General features: G+C 46.0%; 1 protein-coding gene across 1 annotated transcript; it reads left to right on the forward strand.

Annotated features, from left to right (window-relative positions):
* The first annotated feature begins 1,753 nt into the window (after positions 1–1,753).
* On the forward strand, positions 1,754–20,889 carry LOC123995830. The gene is made up of 7 exons (XM_046299512.1): positions 1,754–1,866; positions 2,057–2,374; positions 2,749–3,054; positions 3,232–3,273; positions 4,400–4,498; positions 4,816–4,880; positions 20,562–20,889. Exons 1-7 carry the CDS (start codon positions 1,809–1,811, stop codon positions 20,799–20,801), a joined length of 1,128 nt encoding a protein of 375 aa, XP_046155468.1. The 5' UTR covers positions 1,754–1,808; the 3' UTR covers positions 20,802–20,889.
* Positions 20,890–27,362: the final 6,473 nt, after the last annotated feature.

Consider the following 27,362-nt stretch of genomic DNA (forward strand, 5'->3'; position numbering starts at 1 on the left):
TTCGTTCAGAGCCGTCGATGTGTCTGCTTGGGGGGGATGTATACGGCTGTGATTATAATCGAAGAGAATTCTCTTGGTAGATAATGCGGTCTACATTTGATTGTGAGGAATTCTAAATCAGGTGAACAGAAGGATTTGAGTTCCTGTATGTTTCTTTCATCACACCATGTCTCGTTAGTCATGAGGCATACGCCCCCGCCACTCTTCTTACCAGAGAGATGTATGTTTCTGTCGGCGCGATGCGTGGAGAAACCCGTTGGCTGCACCGCCCCGGATAGCGTCTTCCCAGTGAGCCATGTTTCCGTGAAGCAGAGGACGTTACAGTCTCTGATGTCCCTCTGGAATGCTACCCTTGCTCGGATTTCATCAACCTTGTTGTCAAGAGACTGGACATTGGCAAGAAGAATGCTAGGGAGTGGTGCGCGATGTGCCCTTGTCCTGAGTCTGATCAGAAGACCGCTACGTTTCCCTCTTTTTCGGAGTCGTTTTTTTTGGGTCGCTGCATGCGATCCATCCCGTTGTCCTGTTTGTAAGGCAGAACACAGGATTCGCGTCGCGGAAAACATATTCTTGGTCGTACTGATGGTGAGTTGACGCTGATCTTATATTCAGTAGTTCTTCCCGACTGTATGTAATGAAACCTAAGATGACCTGGGGTACTAATGTAAGAAATAACACGTAAAAAAACAAAAAACTGCATAGTTTCCTAGGAACGCGAAGCGAGGTGGCCATCTCTGTTGGCGCCTGTGGCTTCAATACAGCACCCCTGTCCGTCATCCAGGGTTTGCACTCATCCACGTCTTAACAAACACCCACCATGAAGCCCATTAGATTTGCCTGACATCAGACAAACTAAGGGAAGAGAAAACCCCCACCAACTTAGGTTAGGGAGTAAAAGTAACTTGCAACAAAACAAAAAATGGAGACACAAGAAAAAAGGCTTTAACGACATAGAAAGGAAGAGCTAAACAGCTGTGTAGCCGTGCTGAAGCTCTTACTTCCCCTTACTTACACTTACTTCCCCTTCGTATATTGATGACGTCTATGAGTGTGCAATGTGTCTGTTTGTTTTTCTTTTTAGATACGTGATGATAGACCACCACCACAATCTTTAAATATATGTTAAGACCAGCTTGTAAAGCAACATCATACCAAGTGGTTAATGGACCACACACGCCATTCCGTATTCTCAGTAACTCAAAGAACCAACTTGTGCAATCCAAGTTCTGTTTCTAGTCGACATGACAGGATCATGCTGAATCATCCTTGATGATTTATTAAATCACATTGGTTGTGATCATTCATCCACAATTAAAGTGCTGATGTAGCCATCCTTTTGATGTAGCCATCCTTTAGATGTAGCCATCCTTTAGATGTAGCCATCCTTTAGATGTAGCCATCCTTTTGAGCTTCTATTTGAGGTTGGTGATGTGGGAATGTCCAGCACAGTCGGATGCTGATGGGAGGACGGCTCATAATAATGGCTGGAATGGAGTAAATGGAACGGCATCAAACACAAGGAAACCATGTATTTGATGTATTTGATGCCATTCCACTGATTCCGCTCCAGTCATTACCACAAACTCGAGCCCTCAATTAAGGCGGCACCAATTTCCTGTGATGTACAGTTATAGCCAAACGGCCTGTTGTGATAGAATTGATGTCATCATCCTTGCGCATCAACTTCAAATCGAAGAAGAGGGTATTAGCCAATCTAAGAAGTGAAGTCTGGTTCGTAAAAACAAGACAAATCCAACACCACACAGAACAGAGAAAGAAACGGTTACGGAAGGCAGAGCAAGAGCAACATGGCTGGGGCCCATCACACTCTCATTCCACTGCTGATCCTAAAGCTTATCAATGCAGGTAAGAGGACACCTACTGTAGGATAAAATATCAGCCATGCTCATTAACCATTCATGCTGTGTGTAGGTTTGCTAACAGGTGGTTAGAGACTAATCTACATAGTATTTACCACTTATAATGGATCCTTGATGAAGTTATTTGAGTAAGGATTTTACTGTGTTACATGGATACATTTTGTTTTTCTCTTCAGGTGTGCATGGAAAACAATTATCTCAATACGTCAATGAGAGGGCTGATGTCAGTCTGCTGTGTGACAATGTGGTTAATTCAGACTGCTCCTTAATTATGTGGCTTCACAGCAGAGAGAGTTTTCAAAATGCTATTCAAGAGGTTTTTAACGGGAAGGTGAGAGTTAACTCAAAGAGAGCTAAAAAACTGAGTGTGGACGCTGACTGTTCTCTACATATTCACAATGTCACAGCTGAGGATGCTGGACGCTACACATGTCGAATTTTAAAACCCCAAAATCCCTTTTCAGACACTGATACCTATCTGTCTGTTCTGACCAGTGAGTATTTCTGTTTACAGTAAATTCAAGGATGAAAATCTGTCTTCGTAAAACATATGCAATACAGTATTATAGTATTACAGTATTACAGTATTTTAGTATTAGTGTTATAGTATTGCAGTATTATAGTATTACAGTATTATAGTATTAGTTATAGTATTACAGTATTTTGGTATTAGTGTTATAGTATTGCAGTATTATAGTATTGGTATTATAGTTTTACAGGATTACAGTATTATAGTATTTGTATTATAGCATTGCAGTATTATAGTATTGCCATTATAGTATTACTCTATACATGAGTGACCTACAACAATACTTTATTCCTTGAAGAGAAACCATGGTAAAATTGAATGTTTTCTCATCTCTTGCAGTCTCCTTGTCCACACTACTGACATATCTAAAGCCTGATAGACCAGTAACAATAAGGTGCTCTCTGCACACCAATGAAGGGAGTGGAAAGTGTAGGATAGTTCGCAATAGTCAAGTTCATCTGAGCTGGATGGATGAGACTGGTAGGAAGCTGCAGGGAGACCCCAGATACCAGCTCACAGGGCCTCGCTGTGACATCACTCTGAATGTGACATTCCAGAAGGAGGACAACAACAGGAAGTGGACGTGCACACTGACTGACAAGGGAAACGTGAAGATCTCCATTGACTTCACCTCCACATTCTCAGGTATGTGTTCTTGTTATGTTCCTATAATCTGAATAAGTTCACAAGATTTAATGACATTAAAGTGAATGTCAAACCTGATCCTTTCTCTTGATATCAGTGATGAGTGAACATGCATACTGCTCTACTGTATGAGTCTGATAATGAAGAGCATGTTCTTCTCCTGAACTACTGAACTAGATATTAAAGACACGGATGATGACGGTGGAGAGGAAAACGACGGTAAGAAACCATCTACACCGTAAAAGCAGATAAGTTCTGGCTGTTCAAACAGCCAGAGGAAACGATTACCTCAAAAATATGAACTTAAGAAACTTAAAAATAGCTGAACCGAGCAGTACTACCTTCATATGAGAAATACAAATGCAGTTTTTTGGACTAAGATATACTTCAATTTAACACCCCCACTAAGCAACAAATCCAATACTTTCCCTGTGTGCCTTGGCTCTTCGATTGAATTGTAGCTTGTAGTTTGTGAGACATGGTTGTTGAATTCGTAAATTTTCAGTCCTGTGGCCTTCAAGCGAGTTCCTAGGTGAATATTATTATAATAACATTATAATTAAACCATGATCTTTATCATAAAGTGTAATACAGTAGCCTGAAACTTATAGTTTAAGTGGGGTTGCAAAATGTCCAGTAATCTTCGAACAAGGATGTGCCAGAATTTTCCAACCCTTACTCTAAATCGCATCATGCTGGCTTGCAAAGTGATGTGTAACTCATATTGAAATTGATCATGCATCTATCCAACAGTTGAAATGTGTATTCATCCACAACCTGCATTTATAATGACTGCCAGGGTTCAGAACAGTGGGAGGAGACGACCTAAACCATTTAAACTGGAACAACCATTTCAGTAATGGGGCAAATATTCGGTGATCGGATTAGTTTCAAAAAATGTTATTTATCTTTATGTAGCATAACTTTTGAATCAACCAATCAGTCAATGTACATGCAAAAACACAGATATTAAAACTATTTAGAAAACTCTACCCCGCAGTACAGCATGCTCAGAAAATAGTTAATTTATTATCATATCTTTAAAAAAAACTTGTTGGTACAACTTCTCATTTAGTTCTGAGTCAGTACCACATAAACATTTTAAGTATTAATAACTTTTCATTAACTTTGAGTACTAGAATTATTTCAGTTAAAAATGCCTTGGGGTTTACAGTGTACTAAGTCAAATTCAAACTTTGTTTACCAAGGCAATGCTTTTACTACTGTACCTCATTGTACTTCATCTATGGACTATTGTGTGCCAGTCCCTCCTTCACTAACCTCCTTGTTGTGAGCCAGGCAGATCTCAAGTGACACAGGTGTGCTCTCTGTCTTCCTCCATCAGGTCTTAAACAGTCGCTGCTGATCTGGGTGCCAATGGGGGTGGTGGTGTGTGTGGCTGTGTGTGTGTGTGTGACCGCAGTCACCTTCAGAAGGAGGGCATGTAAGTCAACTATAACTCTCTTATTTACCCTTCTGAAGTCAGGTTCTGTTCTATCTGAAATGAACTAATTTCCTTCATACAGTAGATATTTATAATGTTGTATAGAAAATAAAACCTTATTTTTGCTTCTGGTGCTTTTTTGCTCAAGGTGCTTCTACACCTGCATTGCTTGCTGTTTGGGGTTTTAGGCTGGGTTTCTGTACAGCACTTTGAGATATCAGCTGATGTACGAAGGGCTCTATAAATACATTTGATTTGATTAGATTTTACTTGCTAAATGTGTATTTTATGAATGATTCATGGTCGTTTGTTCTCAGATTGTGTTTCAGGAAATCAGATGCCAGTCAACCCAGGAAATATGGTGCAAGCAAACAACAGGGATGTAAGTAAATGGGTTGTCAACAAAATAATTCCCTTTGATTGTTACTGTGGATATAGTGTGTGTGTGTGTGTGTGTGTGTGTGTGTGTGTGTGTGTGTGTGTGTGTGTGTGTGTGTGTGTGTGTGTGTGTGTGTGTGTGTGTGTGTGTGTGTGTGTGTGTGTGTGTGTGTGTGTGTGTGTGTGTGTGTGTGTGTGTGTGTGTGTGTGTGTGTGTGTGTGTGTGTGTGTGTAGGACCAGAGAGCAGACATGACCTATGCTGAGGTCAACCTTCCCACTAGTAGGAGGATGGTGGAGAAAGACCAACAGACAGAGTATGCAACCATCAGAACATGACCCTGAATCATAAACTGTTCTGTATTGAGGCTGTAAAGAAGTGGTATTCAAATCCTACCCTGCAGGTCTGGAGTACTGTTGGTTTTCTGGAATACCTGATGACTAATTGCACCCACCTGGTGTCCTGGGTCTAAATGAAACAAATAAGAATGGAACTGGCTTCAAGGTCCAGATTTTAATTTGAGGGGGCTATGAAGTGGAGATGTAAGAACTTGAAGGTTCCCTTGAAATAAACTTTCTGAGTTAAGCTATACCAAAAAGTGTGGTTCTTACAACATTTACATTTACAATAATAAGAACATGATAAAGTAAGTAAGCATACTATATACAGGGTCAGTTCCAGTAGCATATTTACAATGTGCAGGGATACTGGAGTGATGGGAGTAGATATGTATAGGGGTAAGGTGACTAGGCATCAGGATATGTGATAAACAGAGTAGCAGCAGCATATATGATAATTGAATGTGAGTGTGAGCAAATGAGAGAGTGTTTGTGTCTGTGTTGGAGTGTCCATGTGCGTAGTGTGTAGGGCCCTGTGAGTGTGCATAGATAATAAGAATAAAATACAAAGGTCAGTTTAGATCATCCGTGAAGCTATTTAGCAGTCTTATGGCACAGGGATAGAAGCTGTTCAGGAGCCTGTTGGTATCAGACTTGATGCACCGGTATCGCTTGCCATCCTGAAGCAGGGAAAACAGTGACTTGCATGGTTGGAGTCTTTAATTATTTTCTGGGCCTTCCTTTCACACCGCCTGATAAACAGTAAAGGTCATGGATGGCAGGGAACTTGGACACACCCATGTGTTGAGGTTCTTCATGGCAGAGGTGATGTTGCTAATTCTTACCATCTGGGGTCAGCCTGTCAGGAAGTCCAGGATCCAGTTGCAGAGGGAGGTGTTCAGGCTGAGGTTCCTAAACTTGGTGACGAGCTTGGAGGGGACAATGGTGTTGAACGCTGAGCTGTAGTCAATGAACAGCATTCTCACATAGGTATTACACCTAGGTGGGTGAGGGCAGTGTGGAGTGCAATTGAGATTGCATCGTCTATGGATCTGTTGGGGCGGTATGCAAATTGGAGTGGGTCTAGGGTGTCTGGGATAATGGAGTTGATGTGAGCCATGACCAGCCTTTCAAAGCACTTCATGATTACAGATGTGAGTTCTACAGGGCGGTAGTCATTGTGGCATGAATTCTTAGAGTTCTTGGGAACAGGAATGATGGTGATCATGTTAAAATGTGTGGAGTACAGACTGGGAAAGGAGAGGTTGAAAATTACAGTGAATATACCTGCCAGCTGTTCTGCATATGCTCTGAGAATGTGCCCTGCGGCCTTGCGGTTATTGACCTGATTAAAGACTTTACTCACTCCGGCCACATGCGGCGCATGTCAGAGCCTGTGTAATATGATTCCACCTTATTCCTATATTGTCCATTTGCTAATTTGATGACTCTGCGAAGGTCAAAGCGGGACTTCTTGTACTTGTTCCTGTCCACAGCCGTAGTCTCAAGGTTGTCTGCGATGGCCCTGTGTGCGGTAGCCCTATCCTGGCCCAGTGTCATCCAGGAATTGTAAAAAATGTGTTTAGCGCCAACCTCAGTGTTAATCCAGGGCTTTTGATTGGGGAAGCAGCGAACCTTAATTGTGGGGACAACATCGCCGATGCATTTCCTAATGAAGCCGATGACAGAGGTGGTTAGCTCATCGATGTTATTGGTGGAGTCCCGAAACATATTCCAATCAGCGCAAGCAAAGCAGTCCTGTCCTGATTTGATTTGCCGATTGGTGGACAAGGGAGGGCCTTGTATGCTTGCTTGTGGGTAGAATAACAGTGGTCTAGGACTTTATCACCCCTAGTGGTGCGGGAGACATGTTGATGGAAGTTGGGCTTCACGCGTCTTAATGACGTGGAATTCAAATCGGCAGCAACCAGAAAAGCGGCCTTGTACAGTTTGTTAAGTACCCGGGTGTTATTTTTCTTGTCCTGAGGTGGAATGTATACAACAGTCACAATATTAGCTGAAAACTCCCTCTGGGGGTAAAAAGGGTCTGCATTTGACCATCAGGTATTCAAAGACGGGTGAACAATGGGTCGACACTTCCATCGCACTCGGGTCAGCACACCTGTTGTTATTGATGAAGGGGCAAACCCCTCCCACCCTCAATTTCCCTGAATCCACTGTCCTGTCGGCATGGTGATTAGAGAATCCATAGAGTTGGATAGCCATGAGGGGTATCCTTTCCAAGAGCAATATTTCAGGAAATGAGAGAATATTGCAGTTTCGAGAGTCTCGTTGGTAGCAAATCCACAATCGAAGGTCATCCATCTTATTATCAAGTGATAACGGAGGGAAGAGTTGGCCAGTTTTCCCTTCGCCTTAATTTCGCCAGGATCCCTCCCTCTCTTGCCTCTGTAAATTCAGCGTTTCCTCTTGGGTAGCCCAAGAATTGGCTTTGGAAGCCCAGGACAGATGAGCCAAAGTAGAAGCCAGAATTGAGGTTGGGGTGTACTGTAGCAGAGCCTTAAGGTAGGGAGGGGCAGTTTCCCTTGCTGCTCCGTAGGCAAGTACCACGGTCATGTTCTGGATGCAAGTTTAGACTGGAAGCCAGTGGAGTGTTCAGAGGAGTGTGGTGGCATGGGAGAATTTGGGAAGGTTGAACACCAGGTGGACTGCAGCAATCTGGATAAATTGCATGGGTTTGATGGCACAAGTAAGGAGCCTAGCCAACAGCGAGTTCAGAAGTCCAGACGGAGCAGGCAGGCCTTGAAGCGGGCAGGCTTTCCCCGGGAGGAAGAGCAGCCGTCTTGTCAAGGTTGAACTTGAGGTTGTGGGCCAACATCCAAGCTGAGATATCTGCCAGGCACGCAGGGATGCGTGTCACCACTTTGGTGTCATACGGGGGGATGAGGAAAAGTAGTTGAGTGTCGTCCGCATAGCAATAATAGGAAAGACCTTGTGAGGATATGACGGACTTGATGTATAGGGAGAAGAGGACAGGGCCTAGGATGGAGCCCTGGGGGACACCAGTAGTGAGAGTATGTGGTGCAGACACAGATCCTCTCCACGTCACCTGGTAGGAGCGGCCTACTAGGTAGGATGCAAACCAAGAGTGTGCAGAGCCTGAGACGCCCAGCCCTGATAGGCTGTAGAGGATGATCTGATGGTTCACGGTGACGAAGGCAGGTGCTAGGTCTAGGGGGATGAGAACAGAGGAGAGAGAGTTAGCTTTGGCAGTGTGGAGAGCCTCCTTGACACAGAGAACAGCAGTCTCAGTTGTGTGACCTGTCTTGGGGTCAAGAAGATCTTTCTAAGAGACATAGTGAGAGAGTTGCTCAGAGACACAGTAGACTGATGGCCTTGCATCAGTCTACTGTGTGACAATATCCCTTGTATTCTCCACTTCCCTTTCTCATTCTGTTCCAATGAGTGATGACACAACCGATGCAGATAAAAAATAAATATTACTATTAATCTCAATCTTGAAATAACTCAGAGGTCACATAGGAATCTGCATACAGAGTCTGACAATGATTAATCTGGACTGTAATTATATTATTTACAATGCTACTACGTCTTTATATGGGACACACCTCCTTCCACCCACTTTTGTGTGAAAACTTAATCTGTGGTCTAAAAATAATTCATGTTTTAGCCTGTATATTTGATATTTTACCAGTAGCCTACAATAGGCTGTCAAAGCTGTTTCTGTCCAGGCCACAATGACTCACACTTGACCATGAACTTAGTTGTCTTTGCAGTAAAGTGTTGTTGCACTAGTAACATCTGGTGTCCAAAAATGTAAGATAGCTCTAATTGACTGTGCTGAGCACCAGTCTGAAGATTTAGAGACTACCTTTGGATTTTGAAGGAGGGAGTAACATTCGTCCTCGTTTATTCATGCAGTCGAATCTAAATCCTTCTCAGACACGTTGTGGCCTATTGTTTTTACCTTTTTAAAGATTGTCACTCAACCACAAAGTCACGAACATAGACCATATAAACTGATATTTGCAGCGTCAGTGAAGTGAAACCTTAATTCTACCCACTTAAGAACATAGCCATTGAGTAAGATTGAATTTGCTTTGCCTGCCTGCACTAAAGATGCTTGAAGTTATTCCTCAAGGTTGAGGCCCATACTCCCAGTAGGTATTAGATAGAAAGTCTCGGCAACCGGTGGTTACCTACAGTAGGTTACCCCATTGGCTCATAGAAAAATCTTGACCTTTTTCAAACACAATTATATAGAACATTGTGGCAAACTGTGGTTACCTAGGTTACCTCATTGGCTCACAGCAAAAACTTTTTCAAACACAATTTTCTTGTTTTCTGCTTGTTTTAGTCAATTACAAAACTACATTTAAGAAAAAGACAACATGCCTAAATACTCTTCTTAAACCATTATTTTACCAAGTAAGTTGACTGGGAATTCATTGTCATTTACAGCATTGACCTGGGGAATACTTAGTGAGGAGGCATGAATGAGCCAATTAGAAGCTAGGGATGATTAGGTGGCGATGATGGTATGAGGGCCAGATTGGGAATTTGGCCAGGACACCAGGGTTAACACTTTTACAATAAGGGTGTTATAACCCTTAACTACAGAGAGTCAGAACACCCATTTAACATCCCATCCGAAAGACAGCACCCTACACAGGGCATGTCCCCAATCACTGCAGACCAGAGGAAAGAGTGCCTCCTACTGGACCTCCAACACTACTTCCAGCAGCATCTGGTCTCCCATCCAGGGACCAACCAGAACGGACCCTGTTTAGCTTCAGCGTCAAGCTAGCAGTGGGATGCAGGGTGGTATGCTGCTGGCATACCATTTATTTTGAACATTTACATTTAAGTCATTTAGCAGACGCTCTTATCCAGAGCGACTTACAAATTGGTGCATTCACCTTATGACATCCAGTGGAACAGTCACTTTACAATAGTGCATCTAAATCTTAAAGGGGGGGGGTGAGAGGGATTACTTATCCTATCCTAGGTATTCCTTAAAGAGGTGGGATTTCAGGTGTCTCCGGAAGGTGGTGATTGACTCCGCTGTCCTGGCATCGTGAGGGAGTTTGTTCCACCATTGGGGGGCCAGAGCAGCGAACAGTTTTGACTGGGCTGAGCGGGAGCTGTACTTCCTCAGTGGTAGGGAGGCGAGCAGGCCAGAGGTGGATGAACGCAGTGCCCTTGTTTGGGTGTAGGGCCTGATCAGAGCCTGGAGGTACTGAGGTGCCGTTCCCCTCACAGCTCCGTAGGCAAGCACCATGGACTTGTAGCGGATGCGAGCTTCAACTGGAAGCCAGTGGAGAGAACGGAGGAGCGGGGTGACGTGAGAGAACTTGGGAAGGTTGAACACCAAACGGGCTGCGGCGTTCTGTATGAGTTGAAGGGGTTTAATGGCACAGGCAGGGAGCCCAGCCAACAGCGAGTTGCAGTAATCCAGACGGGAGATGACAAGTGCCTGGATTAGGACCTGCGCCGCTTCCTGTGTGAGGCAGGGTCGTACTCTGCGGATGTTGTAGATCATGAACCTACAGGAACGGGCCACCGCCTTGATGTTGGTTGAGAACGACAGGGTGTTGTCCAGGATCACGCCAAGGTTCTTGGCGCTCTGGGAGGAGGACACAATGGAGTTGTCAACCGTGATGGCGAGATCATGGAACGGGCAGTCCTTCCCCGGGAGGAAGAGCAGCTCCGTCTTGCCGAGGTTCAGCTTGAGGTGGTGATCCGTCATCCACACTGATATGTCTGCCAGACATGCAGAGATGCGATTCGCCACCTGGTCATCAGAAGGGGGAAAGGAGAAGATTAATTGTGTGTCGTCTGCATAGCAATGATAGGAGAGACCATGTGTATAGCGAGAATAGGAGAGGGCCAAGAACAGAGCCCTGGGGGACACCAGTGGTGAGAGCGCGTGGTGAGGAGACAGATTCTCGCCACGCCACCTGGTAGGAGCGACCTGTCAGGTAGGACGCAATCCAAGCGTGGGCCGCGCCGGAGATGCCCAACTCGGAGAGGGTGGAGAGGAGGATCTGATGGTTCACAGTATCGAAGGCAGCCGATAGATCTAGAAGGATGAGAGCAGAGGAGAGAGAGTTAGCTTTAGCAGTGCGGAGCGCCTCCGTGATACAGAGGAGAGCAGTCTCAGTTGAATGACTAGTCTTGAAACCTGACTGATTTGGATCAAGAAGGTCATTCAGAGAGAGATAGCGGGAGAGCTGGCCAAGGACGGCACGTTCAAGAGTTTTGGAGAGAAAAGAAAGAAGGGATACTGGTCTGTAATTGTTGCATCGGAGGGATCGAGTGTAGGTTTTTTCAGAAGGGGTGCAACTCTCGCTCTCTTGAAGACGGAAGGGACGTAGCCAGCGGTCAGGGATGAGTTGATGAGCGAGGTGAGGTAAGGGAGAAGGTCTCCGGAAATGGTCTGGAGAAGAGAGGAGGGGATAGGGTCAAGCGGGCAGGTTGTTGGGCGGCCGGCCGTCACAAGACGCGAGATTTCATCTGGAGAGAGAGGGGAGAAAGAGGTCAGAGCACAGGGTAGGGCAGTGTGAGCAGAACCAGCGGTGTCGTTTGACTTAGCAAACGAGGATCGGATGTCGTCGACCTTCTTTTCAAAATGGTTGACGAAGTCATCTGCAGAGAGGGAGGAGGGGGGAGGATTCAGGAGGGAGGAGAAGGTGGCAAAGAGCTTCCTAGGGTTAGAGGCAGATGCTTGGAATTTAGAGTGGTAGAAAGTGGCTTTAGCAGCAGAGACAGAGGTGGAAAATGTAGAGATGAGGGAGTGAAAGGATGCCAGGTCCGCAGGGAGGCGAGTTTTCCTCCATTTCCGCTCGGCTGCCCGGAGCCCTGTTCTGTGAGCTCGCAATGAGTCATCGAGCCACGGAGCGGGAGGGGAGGACCGAGCCGGCCTGGAGGATAGGGGACATAGAGAGTCAAAGGATGCAGAGAGGGAGGAGAGGAGGGTTGAGGAGGCAGAATCAGGAGATAGGTTGGAGAAGGTTTGAGCGGAGGGAAGAGATGATAGGATGGAAGAGGAGAGAGTAGCGGGGGAGAGAGAGCGAAGGTTGGGACGGCGCGATACCATCCGAGTAGGGGCAGTGTGGGAGGTGTTGGATGAGAGCGAGAGGGAAAAGGATACAAGGTAGTGGTCGGAAACTTGGAGGGGAGTTGCAATGAGGTTAGTGGAAGAACAGCATCTAGTAAAGATGAGGTCGAGCGTATTGCCTGCCTTGTGAGTAGGGGGGGAAGGTGAGAGGGTGAGGTCAAAAGAAGAGAGGATTGGAAAGAAGGAGGCAGAGAGGAATGAGTCAAAGGTAGACGTGGGGAGGTTAAAGTCGCCCAGAACTGTGAGAGGTGAGCCGTCCTCAGGAAAGGAGCTTATCAAGGCATCAAGCTCATTGATGAACTCTCCGAGGGAACCTGGAGGGCGATAAATGATAAGGATGTTAAGCTTGAAAGGGCTGGTAACTGTGACAGCATGGAATTCAAAGGAGGCGATAGACAGATGGGTAAGGGGAGAAAGAGAGAATGACCACTTGGGAGAGATGAGGATCCCGGTGCCACCACCCCGCTGACCAGAAGCTCTCGGGGTGTGCGAGAACACGTGGGCGGACAAAGAGAGAGCAGTAGGAGTAGCAGTGTTGTCTGTGGTAATCCATGTTTCCGTCAGTGCCAAGAAGTCGAGGGACTGGAGGGAGGCATAGGCTGAGATGAACTCTGCCTTGTTGACCGCAGATCGGCAGTTCCAGAGGCTACCGGAGACCTGGAACTCCACATGGGTCGTGCGCGCTGGGACCACCAGATTAGGGTGGCCGCGGCCACGCGGTGTGGAGCGTTTGTATGGTCTGTGCAGAGAGGAGAGAACAGGGATAGACAGACACATAGTTGACAGGCTACAGAAGAGGCTACGCTAATGCAAAGGAGATTGGAATGACAAGTGGACTACACGTCTCGAATGTTCAGAAAGTTAAGCTTACGTAGCAAGAATCTTATTGACTAAAATGATTAAAATGATACAGTACTGCTGAAGTAGGCTAGCTGGCAGTGGTTGCGTTGTTGACACTACACTAATCAAGTCGTTCCGTTGAGTGTAATAGTTTCTACAGTGCTGCTATTCGGGGGCTAGCTGGCTAGCTAGTAGTGTTGTTTATGTTACGTTGCGTTAAAAGAACGACAATAGCTGGCTAGCTAACCTAGAAAATCGCTCTAGACTACACAATTATCTTTGGTACAAAGACGGCTATGTAGCTAGCTACGATCAAACAAATCAAACCGTTGTACTGTAATGAAATGAAATGAAAATGTGATACTACCTGTGAATGCGACCGGGTTGTGAGTCTATTCGGTAGACGTTGGCTAGCTGTCGGCTAGCTGTCGGCTAGCTGTTGGCTAGCTGTTGGCTAGCTAGCAGAGTCTCCTACGTTAAGGACGACAAATAGCTGGCTAGCTAACCTCGGTAAATTAAGATTAATCACTCTAAGACTACACACTCTAAACCTAAACTACACAATTATCTTGGATACGAAGATACGAAGACAGCAAAGACAGCTATGTAGCTAGCTAACACTACACTAATCAAGTCGTTCAGTTGAGTGTAATAGTTTCTCCAGTGCAGCTAATCAGTGGACGTTAGCTAGCTGGCTAGTGAAGACTACGTTAGGACGGCGAAATACGATAATTACGCAATTATCTTTGATACAAAGATGGCAATGTAGCTAGCTGAGAAGAAATTGCTAAGATTACACAAATCAAACTGTTGTGCTATAATGAAATATAATTTTTTATTTTTTATTTTATTTCACCTTTATTTAACCAGGTATGCTAGTTGAGAACAAGTTCTCATTTGCAACTGCGACCTGGCCAAGATAAAGCATAGCAGTGTGAACAGACAACACAGAGTTACACATGGAATAAACAATTAACAAGTCAATAACACATTAGAAAAAAAATGGGCAGTCTATATACAATGTGTGCAAAAGGCATGAGGAGGTAGGCGAATAATACAATTTTGCAGATTAACACTGGAGTGATAAGTGATCAGATGGTCATGTACAGGTAGAGATATTGGTGTGCAAAAGAGCAGAAAAATAAATAAATAAAAACAGTATAAAAACAGTATGGGAATGAGGTAGGTGAAAATGGGTGGGCTATTTTCTTATAGACTATGTACAGCTGCAGCGATCGGTTAGCTGCTCGGATAGCTGATGTTTGAAGTTGGTGAGGGAGATAAAAGTCTCCAACTTCAGCGATTTTTGCAATTCGTTCCAGTCACAGGCAGCAGAGTACTGGAACGAAAGGCGGCCAAATGATGTGTTGGCTTTAGGGATGATCCGTGAGATACACCTGCTGGAGCGCGTGCTACGGATGGGTGTTGCCATCGTGACCAGTGAACTGAGATAAGGCGGAGCTGTACCTAGCATGGACTTGTAGATGACCTGGAGCCAGTGGGTCTGGCGACGAATATGTAGTGAGGGCCAGCCGACTAGAGCATACAAGTCGCAGTGGTGGGTGGTATAAGGTGCTTTAGTGACAAAACGGATGGCACTGTGATAGACTGCATCCAGTTTGCTGAGTAGAGTGTTGGAAGCCATTTTGTAGATGACATTGCCGAAGTCGAGGATCGGTAGGATAGTTAGTTTTACTAGGGTAAGCTTGGCAGCGTGAGTGAAGGAGGCTTTGTTGCGGAATAGAAAGCCGACTCTTGATTTGATTTTCGATTGGAGATGTTTGATGTGGGTCTGGAAGGAGAGTTTGCAGTCTAGCCAGACACCTAGGTACTTATAGATGTCCACATATTCAAGGTCGGAACCATCCAGGGTGGTGATGCTAGTCGGGCATGCGGGTGCAGGCAGCGATCGGTTGAAAAGCATGCATTTGGTTTTACTCGCGTTTAAGAGCAGTTGGACGCCACGGAAGGAGTGCTGTATGGCATTGAAGCTCGTTTGGAGGTTAGATAGCACAGTGTCCAATGACGGGCCGAAAGTATATAGAATGGTGTCGTCTGCGTAGAGGTTGATCAGGGAATCGCCCGCAGCAAGAGCAACATCATTGATATATACAGAGAAAAGAGTCGGCCCGAGAACCCTGTGGCACCCCCATAGAGACTGCCAGAGGACCGGACAGCATGCCCTCCGATTTGACACACTGAACTCTGTCTGCAAAGTAATTGGTGAACCAGGCAAGGCAGTCATCCGAAAAACCGAGGCTGTTGAGTCTGCCGATAAGAATATGGTGATTGACAGAGTCGAAAGCCTTGGCGAGGTCGATGAAGACGGCTGCACAGTACTGTCTTTTATCGATGGCGGTTATGATATCGTTTAGTACCTTGAGTGTGGCTGAGGTGCACCCGTGACCGGCTCGGAAACCAGATCGCACAGCGGAGAAGGTACGGTGGGATTCGAGATGGTCAGTGACCTGTTTGTTGACTTGGCTTTCGAAGACCTTAGATAGGCAGGGCAGGATGGATATAGGTCTGTAACAGTTTGGGTCCAGGGTGTCTGCGGCAGCTTTCCAATCCTTGGGGATCTCAGACGATATGAAAGAGAGGTTGAACAGGCTGGTAATAGGGGTTGCGACAATGGCGGCAGATAGTTTCAGAAATAGCGGGTCCAGATTGTCAAGCCCAGCTGATTTGTACGGGTCCAGGTTTTGCAGCTCTTTCAGAACATCTGCTATCTGGATTTGGGTAAAGGAGAACCTGGAGAGGCTTGGGTGAGGAGCTACGGGGGGGGCGGAGCTGTTGGCTGAGGTTGGAGTAGCCAGGCGGAAGGCATGGCCAGCCGTTGAGAAGTGCTTATTGAAGTTTTCGATAATCATGGATTTATCGGTGGAGACCGTGTTTCCTAGCCTCAGTGCAGTGGGCAGCTGAGAGGAGGTGCTCTTGTTCTCCATGGACTTCACAGTGTCCCAGAACTTTTTGGAGTTGGAGCTACAGGATGCAAACTTCTGCCTGACGAAGCTGGCCTTAGCTTTCCTAACTGACTGCGTGTATTGGTTCCTGACTTCCCTGAACAGTTGCATATCACGGGGGCTATTCGATGCTATTGCAGTCCGCCACAGGATGTTTTTGTGCTGGTCGAGGGCAGTCAGGTCTGGAGTGAACCAAGGGCTGTATCTGTTCTTGGTTCTGCATTTTTTGAACGGAGCATGCTTATCTAAAATGGTGAGGAAGTTACTTTTAAAGAATGACCATGCATCCTCAACTGACGGGATGAGGTCAATGTCCTTCCAGGATACCCGGGCCAGGTCGATTAGAAAGGCCTGCTCACAGAAGTGTTTTAGGGAGCGTTTGACAGTGATGAGGGTGGTCGTTTGACTGCGGCTCCGTGGCGGATACAGGCGATGAGGCAGTGATCGCTGAGATCCTGGTTGAAGACAGCAGAGGTATATTTGGAGGGCCAGTTGGTCAGGATGACGTCTATGAGGGTGCCCTTGTTTACAGAGTTAGGGTTGTACCTGGTGGGTTTCTTGATGATTTGAGTGAGATTGAGGGCATCTAGCTTAGATTGTAGGACTGCCGGGGTGTTAAGCATATCCCAGTTTAGGTCACCTAACAGAACGAACTCTGAAGCTAGATGGGGGGCGATCAATTCACAAATGGTGTCCAGGGCACAGCTGGGAGCTGAGGGGGTCGGTAGCAGGCGGCAACAGTGAGAGACTTGTTTCTGGAGAGAGTAATTTTCAAAATTAGTAGTTCAAACTGTTTGGGTATGGACCTGGAAAGTATGACATTACTTTGCAGGCTATCTCTGCAGTAGACTGCGACTCCGCCCCCTTTGGCAGTTCTATCTTGACGGAAGATGTTATAGTTGGGTATGGAAATCTCTGAATTTTTGGTGGCCTTCCTGAGCCAGGATTCAGACACGGCAAGGACATCAGGGTTAGCAGAGTGTGCTAAAGCAGTGAGTAAAACAAACTTAGGGAGGAGGCTTCTGATGTTGACATGCATAAAACCAAGACTTTTTCGATCACAGAAGTCAACAAATGAGGGTACCTGGGGACATGCGGGGCCTGGGTTTACCTCCACATCACCCGCGGAACAGAGAAGGAGTAGTATGAGGGTACGGCTAAAGGCTATCAAAACTGGTCGCCTAGAGCGTTGGGGGCAGAGGATAAGAGGAGCAGGTTTCTGGGCATGGTAGAATATATTCAGGGCATAATGCGCAGACAGGGGTATGGTGGGGTGCGGGTACAGCGGAGGTAAGCCCAGGCACTGGGTGATGATGAGAGAGGTTGTATCTCTGGACATGCTGGTTGTAATGGGTGATGTCACCGCATGTGTGGGGGTGGGACAAGGGAGGTAACAGGGGTATGCAGAGTGGATCTAGGGGCTCCATTGTGAACTAAAACAATGATAACTAACCTGAACAACAGTATACAAGGCATATTGACATTTGAGAGAGACATACAGCGAGGCATACAGTAGTCACAGGTGTAGAATTGAGAAAGCTAGCTAAAAACAGTGGGCGAGGCTAATCAGCTAGCACAACAAACAGCAGGTAAAATGGCGTTGACTAGGCAACTGGGCCGACAGATAAAACAAACAAGCAGAGTGGAGTACCGTGATTAATGGACAGTCCAGTGTGCGTCAGCTATGTAGCCAAGAGATCAGTGTCCAGGAGGCAGCGGTGGATGGGGCAGGGGGGCTGGGCTGGCGATTGTTATCCAGGTTTTTATTTTTTATTTTTAACTAACAATGACTAAATAGCTTGTAGCTAGTTAGCTGGTTAGCGTCTGGAGGTTCTTGAGTGTGTCATAAAAATAAAATAAAAATTAAAAGTAACAGCGATTCCGTACCACAGTGGGTGAGGCAGGTTTCCGGAAGGTATAAACAAAATAAAAATCAAAAAGAGATAGAAAGTAAATGGGTTCAGAGTGTTTGGGATGCAGTGATTCAGATGGTTAGCAGGCCTGTGCTAACAAGCTAACAGTTCGTAGGCCCGGGCTAGACGTTAGCAGGCCGAATTAGCAAGCAGGGAGATAGCGAGGGCTAGAGAGTTAACCTTTGGGGGGACGTCGCGATGGGGTGAGTCTGTTTATTCCTCTTCATGCGGTGACATCGACAGACCGGTCGTGGGCCCGGGTAATTGTAGCCCAGGAGTATGCTACAGGTGCTCTAGTACGCTAGGTGAGCTGGAGACACAGCGTTTCAGAAAGCTCGCGGGCCTTGGCCGGCAGATGGATCTTTGGCGATGTCGCAACGAAAAAGCCTGTTGAAACCACCTCGGACGATTATGTCGGCGGACCAGTCGTGATGGATCGGCGGGGCTCCGTGTCGGCAGTAAAGGGTCCAGGCCAATTGGCAAAAGAGGTATTGTTGGGCCTCTTCGGCTAGTCGGGAGATGGGCTTAGCTCGAGGCTAGCTCAAGGCTAATTGGTGCTTGTTTTGGGACAGAGATGTTAGCCAGGAGTAGCCACTCGGATTGCAGCTAGCTAGTTGCGATGATCCGGTGTAAAGGTTCAGAGCTTGCGGTAGGAATCCGGAGAAAAAGCAGTCTGATGTGCTCTGGGTTGATGTCGCGCTGGTGTCCTAGTTAGCTTTGAAGACCGCTAGCAATGGCTAACTGAGTACTAGCTAGTAGCTAGTTAGCTGGCTAGCTTCTGATGGGGGTTCCGGTTCTAAAGTAAAGTATAGAAAAAGCAGATCCGTACCACATTGGGTGATGCGGGTTGCAGGAGAGTATTTTCAGCTCTAGTTGGAAAGTGAGATTAAAATATGTACGAAATATATACAGAAAAAAAAAACGAAGAAAACTATATTTACACTAGACAGGACGGGACAAGACTAAACACACGTCCGACTGCTACGCCATCTTGGAACACATAATGAAATGTAATGAAAAAGTTATACTACCTGCGGGAGCGAAGTGCCGATGCGACCACTCGCTCCAACCCGGAAGTAAACATTGCCTGCTCCCAAGCGTTCTCACTACTTAGAAAAACGTAATATTATAGAGCTTCCCTGAGGCCCTTTTCATGATGATTCCAGCAGCCACCTGAGTGAATGAGTGAGTGCTAGCTAGCTAGCTACCGACCGGAACATTAAGCTAGCCAAGACCAACAATTTAACAAATGGACTATACAGCTACAAGTAGTGAATGGAGTTACAAACGGACTATACTAAACAAGTTAAATGTCTTACGTGTGAGGACTTTTTTTTACACACACATAGCTAGCTACATGTGTAGCCTACTTGGACAACGGCTCCCCACAATTTCCCACTCTCTCACGCTGAGGAATAGTCTGAAGCCACAGGGCTCTTCTCGCGGTGTCTATTTCCCTATATGGGAGCATTGCGAACCGTTCCATCTACATTGAACAAAACAGCAGCTTTTCGGCTTGTTTAGTTATTTCCGTATTTTTAAAAATCAACGAGAAAGTTGGCTTTTTTTACACTGGGGGAAAGGGATTTCTTATTATTATGTGAATATTGACTCGGACTAGTCCTCTAGTGAGTTTACCCTTGCATTCCGTTGCTATGGGACATTTTTCAGAGGTTGTGTTTTGAACAAAGTAGTGTCCTAACTATTCCCTGCATTACTGATTATTTTCACTCCTAATGTTGACTAAATTTGTCAACAAATAGTGCTGAGCCATTGACCGCAATTTCGGTTAATTTTTGGTTCAATTATCTGAATTTATTTCATTTTCTTCTTCTGTAAGATAAATGCTCACATTGCACAGTTTCTCTAGAGATTAATCCGATCCAGCCTGAACTGTGCAATGTATTAGGGAGGCCAGAATTTTGCTACAATGACATAATCCATTGCGCATCTACTTGTCAGGGAGAGCAGCTGTTGCTTCGGGAGGTATCTCTACCTGAAAATACATTATCATAAAAGTATGTTTTATTTACATTGAAGAACTACAAAATAGTGATTTTGTCAGACAGCACAGGCAGCATTTCTATAGAGATAAGATCATGACTTGGAATGAAATAATAAATTCATCAAATTCATGTAATATACACAACTGAAATATTTTATTAAAGTAAAGTAATGTGAATAAATGATGGTTAAGTGATAAGCATTAATGGGCAGTCACAACCATCATGGGACTTTTTCAATTGTATTATGTTTCAGGCGACTCAAATCGACTCACCCACTCCAAAGGAACCAACGCAACGACACTCATACAAACTCCTTAAAACCCAATTATGATAATAGCCTCAATTGCAGTGCGGTCCAGTCTTCAGTTACAGTCAATGACGCTGGGCTCTTTTGAGGGGATGATTGTGGACATCTAATTACAGATCAGAAGGGATCCTCTCCCTGGTCTGTAAAGCCTGCTGGCCTGCTGGGTAATCCCATCTGATCGGCTCACCGACTCGGTGTCTCTTGGCTCTTTTCCCAGGTGTGCTCCTCTGCTGCGTCTTCCCCCCATGCACTGGCTACAGGTGGCCTACACAGCATGGCCGATGTCAACAACGTCTCGCTTGCCGGGACACCCGTGTTCCTGCTGGCTGGCCTGTGCCTCTGCATCCTGGTGCAGGGCGCCGACCCTGACTCAGCTGATCATGACATGAGGGGTTCTGGGAGATCAAAGGCCAAATCTGAAAGGACACCCTATTCCCTATGTAGTGCACTACTTTAGTGTTATGAGGTAGAGTTTGGTGGAGTGGTACAAGTATGCCATTTTGGATTCAACTAGGGTTCTATTCCTAAAATTGAACTGTTGAAATTTGTGAATGTAAATGACCTGAATGTCTGAATTAGACATCTAGTCTCTAGATACCTGTGTTGAATGGAATAAAGTAACTTAGACTTTGCTGTGTGAATTCTTCTTAATGTCATTCATCACATGACAGGTCGCACTGACAGGCTGCACTGACAGGCTGCACTGACAGGCCGTACTGACCGGCCGCACTGACAGGCCGCACTGACAGGCCGTACTGACAGGCCGTACTGACCGGCCGCACTGACAGGCCGCACTGACAGGCCGTACTGACAGGCCGCACTGACAGGCCGCACTGACAGGCCGTACTGACAGGCCGTACTGACCGGCCGTACTGACAGGCCGTACTGACCGGCCGTACTGACATGCCGTACTGACCGGCCGTACTGACAGGCCGTACTGACCGGCCGTACTGACAGGCCGTACTGACCGGCCGTACTGACCGGCCGTACTGACAGGCCGTACTGACCGGCCGTACTGACATGCCGTACTGACAGGCCGTACTGACAGGCCGTACTGACAGGCCGTACTGACCGGCCGTACTGACAGGCCGTACTGACCGGCCGCACTGACAGGCCGTACTGACAGGCCGTACTGACAGACTGCACTGACAGGCCGTACTGACAGGCTGCACTGACCGGCCTGTCAGTAAGGGATTTTTTTAAATCAATAATGACTAATTATGTATACATTTCAATCAGGACTGACTAATCAGAATACTATTATGTTGCTGTATAGATGTATGAATTTTCTTTTAATCCTAGTACTGAATATAATGTGTGTAAATATAATCAAGAATTAGAACAATGACTGTCTGTTCCTTGGTAGAAATGAAGGAACTTATCGCCAGACTGGCTAGAATGCTTATCTACACAGGCAGACCTTGGCTCGGGTCATAAATTATCTAAATTAGGAGAGACGATGTGGGAAGGCTTGAGATACTGCTTTTGTACCAGGGTGGAGAAGAGACGGGACAGTTCGAAAACTAATGATGTAATTTTCAGTTTATAATCTGTGGTAAACTGTATCATGTTCAGTACTCTCGGGAATAAACGCTGCTGATAGATTTTGAGACTGGTCGCTGACCATTTTATGCAAATATGAGTCTTACAAATTCTTAGGAATTGACAGAGTGTTTAATTGTAATTGGGCATTAAAACATATAGGAATTTAATTCCTGTAACAAATAGTAATAAGGCACCTTGAGGGCTTGTGGTATATGGCCAATTTACCACAGATAAGGGCTTTGTCCAGGCACTCCTCGTAGCATCGTGCATAAGAACAGCCCTTAGCCGTGGTATATTGGACATATACCACACCTCCTCAGGCCTTATTGCTTAAATAATGCATTTGAACGTCAGATGTCTGTCAGTAAAGGCTAACCATGTCTAGTTGTGGGTCTGATTCCCACATGGCCACATATACTGTATGTCTATACTCCATGGACCGGTTTCCTGGACCCAGATTAAGTCTAGTCCTGGACTGAAAAGCCCTTTAAATAGAGACTTTCCATTGAACAGGACAAGGCTTTTTTCTGGTCTGGGAAACCATGCCGATATGTCAACTGTTGTTTTGAATACAACCGTCATCAGTTACTATAATTGTCCTGAAGGTGATCCAGGTGCTGTCTGCGAACTCAGATGACATGGGAGTGATGACATTAGAGGGGGACACACCTCTTCACTACGCTGCCTGACTGCTGCGGATTTTTAGCGCAGAGAGGTATAGACCTTCTGTAACAGGATTCGTCCTCCTCTGACGAGGAGTATGAGAGATCGGACCAATATGCAGCGTGGTATGTGTCCATATTTATTAAATGAAAACGGAAATAACAAAACTAACAAAGAGAACAACCGAAAACGGTTCTGGCTGGTGCAGACACTCAACAGAAAACAGAAAATAATCACCCACGAAACACAATATAAAACAGGCTCCCTAAATATGGTTCTCAATCAGGGACAACGATTGACAGCTGCCTCTGATTGAGAACCATACCAGGCCAAACACAGAAATAGCAAATCATAGAAAAACTAACATAGACAACCCACCCAACACATGCCCTGACCATACTAAAACAAGGACAACAAAAGAACTAAGGTCAGGACGTGACAGTACCCCCCCCCCCCCCAAAGGCGCGTCTCCAGCCGGAAAACCTGAACCTATAGGGGAGAAAAGAAATCAGAGAGGATACACAGGAAATACTCCAAACCCGGTGTGTCCAATCCCAACACTCCCTGAGCTCTGACTCTCTACTATTGGTCCCACGAGTACGAGACTGCCCTTCGGAACGCCTTTTTTTGATGAATCAGGAACCGAATGCACGGAGACGGTATCCAAGAAGATGTTTATGTCCGTGCTGCAGAAGCTCCAGGTCCCAGTAGAACCAGACCAGCTCTATACAGTGGTAGTGGCCTACTACAAGAGGAGAGGAAGACTAGTCAACGTCAATGACTTCTTCAATGGCCTCAAATACCTCCATAAACCATTTACCATTGCCACCTATGCCCCCAAGAAGAAGAAAGGTAAAAAGGCTAAATTCACCCACCCTTATCTGCACCGTCCCACCTGAGCTTATTTACCAGGGGGACAACGACGGGTCGCCCTACTTCGTGATCCAGACGTACCAGCACTGCATTGACGTCACGTGGTTCGACCGCGACCGCACGCCAGGCCACCCCATCGAGGACAACTCGGCCTGGTATATAGGCAAGCCAGAGAGGGTCTAAATCAACATCAACTACTGTGTGAAGACTGGGGACCTGGAGTCTCTGAGCCTGGCCTTTAGTCAGGGGGTCCAGTTGGACATGAAGGACCGCTTATACAATGCATTCCAAAAGTATTCAGGCCCCTTGACTTTTTCCACATTTTGTTACTTTAAAGCCTTATTCAGAAATGGATTATTGTTTTTTTTCTCTCATAAATCTACACACAATATCTACACACACTCCATGCAAATGTATTAAAAATTACAAGTATTCAAACCCTTTACTCAGTACTTTGTTGAAGCACCTTTGGCAGCGATTACAGCCTCGAGTCTTCTTGGGTATGACACTACAAACTTGGCACACCTGCATTTGGGGAGTTTCTCCCATTCTTCTCTGCAGATCCTTTCAAGATCTGTCAGGTTGGATAGGGAGCGTCGCTACACAGCTATTCTCAGGTCTCTCCAGAGATGTTCGATAAAGTTCAAGTCCGGGTTCTGCCTGGGCCACTGGATCTTACCTGTGTGCTTAAGGTTGTTGTCCTGTTGGAAGGTGAACCTTCACCCCAGTCCGGGGTCCTGAGTGCTCTGGAGCCTGTTTTCATCAAGGATCTCTCTGTACTTTGCTCTGTTCATCTTTCCCTCGATTCTGACTAGTCTCCCAGTCCCTCATACTGAAAAACATCCCCACAGCAGGATGCTGCCACCACCATGCTTCACTGTAGGGATGGTATTGGCAAGGTGATGAGCGGTGCCTTCCACTCTTCCAGACAGCTTCCTCTCCTCCAGACAGCTTCCAGTCTTCCAGACAGCTTCCACTCAGCTTCCTCTCCTCCAGACAGCTTCTACTCTTCCAGACAACTTCCACTCTTCCAGACAGCTTCCACTCTTCCAGACATGTAGCTATCGTTCTTCCAGGTTTGTAGCTTCCACTTCTCCAGACAGCTTTCATTCTTCCAGACAGCTTCCACTCCTCCAGACAGCTTCCACTTTTCCAGTCAAATTCCACTCTTCCAGACAGCTTCCTCTCCTCCAGACAGCTTCCCCTTTACAGACAGCTGGCACTCCTTCAGACAGCTTCCACTTTTCCAGACAGCTTCCACACTTCCAGACAGCTTCATCTCCACCAGACAGCTTCCACTCTTCCAACAGCTTCCTCTCCAGCAGACAGCTTCCACTCCTCCAGACAGCTTCCACTCTTCCAGACAGCTTCCACTCTTCCAGACAGCCTCCTCTCTTCCAGAGAGCTTCCAATCTTCCAGATAGCTTCCACTCTTCCAGACATCTCCCCCCCTCCAGACAGCTCTCTCTCCCTCAGACAGCTTCCACTTTTCCAGACAGGTTCCAATCTTCCAGATAGCTTCTACTCTTCCAGACAGCCTCCTCTCTTCCAGAGAGCTCCCTCTCCTCCAAACAGCTTCCACTCTTCCAGACAGCTTCCTCTCCTCAGACCTTAGACAACTTCCTCTCCTCCAGACAGCTTCCTTTCTTCCAGACAGCTTCCTCTCCTCCAGACAGCTTCCTCTCCTCCAGACAGCTTCCTCTCCTCCAGACAGCTTCCTCTCCTCCAGACAGCTTTAGAGTTCTACTGATCTGAGCTGGAGGTAGAGCCCAATGACGTGAAATATGCTGAGGAGGATGTAGATCTGGGCTGCAGGCTGGTGGTTGACATGTGTCAATATCTCCTCTCTCCCCTCCTCTTCGTCTCTCCATCACCATCTGTCAGACATGCTGGGCAGCAGGTCTCACTCTGCAGGTACCCACAACCACTGCACACACGCATGCACGCACGCACGCACGCACGCACGCACACACGCACGCACGCACACACACACACACACACACACACACACACACACACACACACACACACACACACACACACACACACACACACACACACACACACACACACACACACACACACACACACACACACACACACACACACACACACACACACACACACACACACACACACACACACACACACACACACACACCCCTTGTTAAGATGCAGACATCTCCATAATCCTGTGAATGGCATCCCACATGGTTGATGTCACTGCCTGACTGACTGGTTCTGTAATGTGCCTGTTTCATCCTTTGTTAGACATCCATGTGCCTGTAATTGACTGGGAGAGTCAGGCTGTTTGAGAGGTAATGGTTTCCAATGCAATACACAGTTCTTCCTCTGAACCAGCAGAGGACACTGTTTGGCTAACTTTACTGGGGGAAAAAGTGGTTGTTTATATTGCAGTGAATAGAAACTTCTAGGGAGCTCTTGTCTTACAGCCCAGAATGAAGCAAAATGGCAGCCGTGTATATTTACCTTGATTATATAAATACCACCATGGCCATCATAGCTTGCTTTACAATTGTATGTTTTGCCAGATTTCAATCTGACGATAAATAACGAGAAAATAATTTGTATGAGCTCTTATATTGATCTCTCTCTCTCTCTAGCTATCTCTCTCTCTAGCTATCACTGTCTGTCTGTCTGTCTGTCTGTCTGTCTGTCTGTCTGTCTGTCTGTCTGTCTGTCTGTCTGTCTGTCTGTCTGTCTGTCTGTCTGTCTGTCTGTCTGTCTGTCTGTCTGTCTGTCTGTCTGTCTGTCTGTCTGTCTGTCTGTCTGTCTGTCTGTCTGTCTGTCTGTCTGTCTGTCTGTCTTTCTGTATATTATCTATCTAATTATCTCACTATCTTGCTCTCTCTCTCTCTATGCCTCTCCAGCTATCTCTCTCTCTCTATGACTTGCCAAAGCAAGTGAGGTAGATAATATACAGAAGTGAAATAAACAATAAAAATCTCTCTCTCTCTCTCTCTCTCTCTCTCTCTCTTGCTCTCGCTCGCTCTCTCTTGCTCTCTCAATTCAATTCAAGGATCTTCATTGGCATGGGAAACATATCTTAACATTGCCAAAGCAAGTCATGAAGATAATATACAAAAGTGACACTCACAGAAGTTTCAATAGAATAAAGACATTACAAATGTCATATTATTTATATATACAGTGTTGTAGTGATGTACAAATGGTTAAAGTACGAAAGGGAAATTAAATAAGCATAAATATGGGTTGTATTTACAATGGTGTTTGTTCTTCACTGGTTGACCTTTTCTTGTGGCAACAGGTCACAAATCTTGCTGCAGTGATGGCACACTGTGATATTTCACCCAGTAGATATGGGGGTTTTAAAAAATCGGGTTTGTTTTCGAATTCTTTGTGGATCTGTGGAATCTAAGGGAAATATGTGTCTCTAATATGGTCATACATTAGGCAGGAGGTTAGGAAGTGCAGCTCAGTTTCCACCTCATTTTGTGGGCAGTGTGCACATAGCCTGTCTTCTCTTGAGAGCCAGGTCTGCCTACGGCGGCCTTTCTCAATAGCAAGGCTATGCTCACTGAGTCTGTACATAGTCAAATCTTTCCTTAAGTTTGGGTCAGTGACAGTGGTCAGGTATTCTGCCACTGTGTACTCTCTGTTTAGGGCCAAATAGTATTCTAGTTTGCTCTGTTTTTTTGTTAATTTTTTCCAATGTATCAAGTAATTATCTTTTTGTTTTCTCATGATTTTCTTGGGTCTAATTGTGTTGCTGTCCTGGGGCTCTGTAGGGTGTGTTTGTGTTTGTGACAGAGCCACAGGACCAGCTTGCTTAGGGGACACTTCTCCAGGTTCATCTCTCTGTAAGTGATGGCTTTGTTATGGAAGGTTTAGGAATCGCTTCCTTTTAGGTGGTTGTAGAATTTAACGTCTCTTTTCTGGATTTTGATAATTAGCG

Source organism: Oncorhynchus gorbuscha, linkage group LG14 (assembly GCF_021184085.1).
Source record: "Oncorhynchus gorbuscha isolate QuinsamMale2020 ecotype Even-year linkage group LG14, OgorEven_v1.0, whole genome shotgun sequence".
Lineage (NCBI taxonomy): Eukaryota > Metazoa > Chordata > Actinopteri > Salmoniformes > Salmonidae > Oncorhynchus > Oncorhynchus gorbuscha.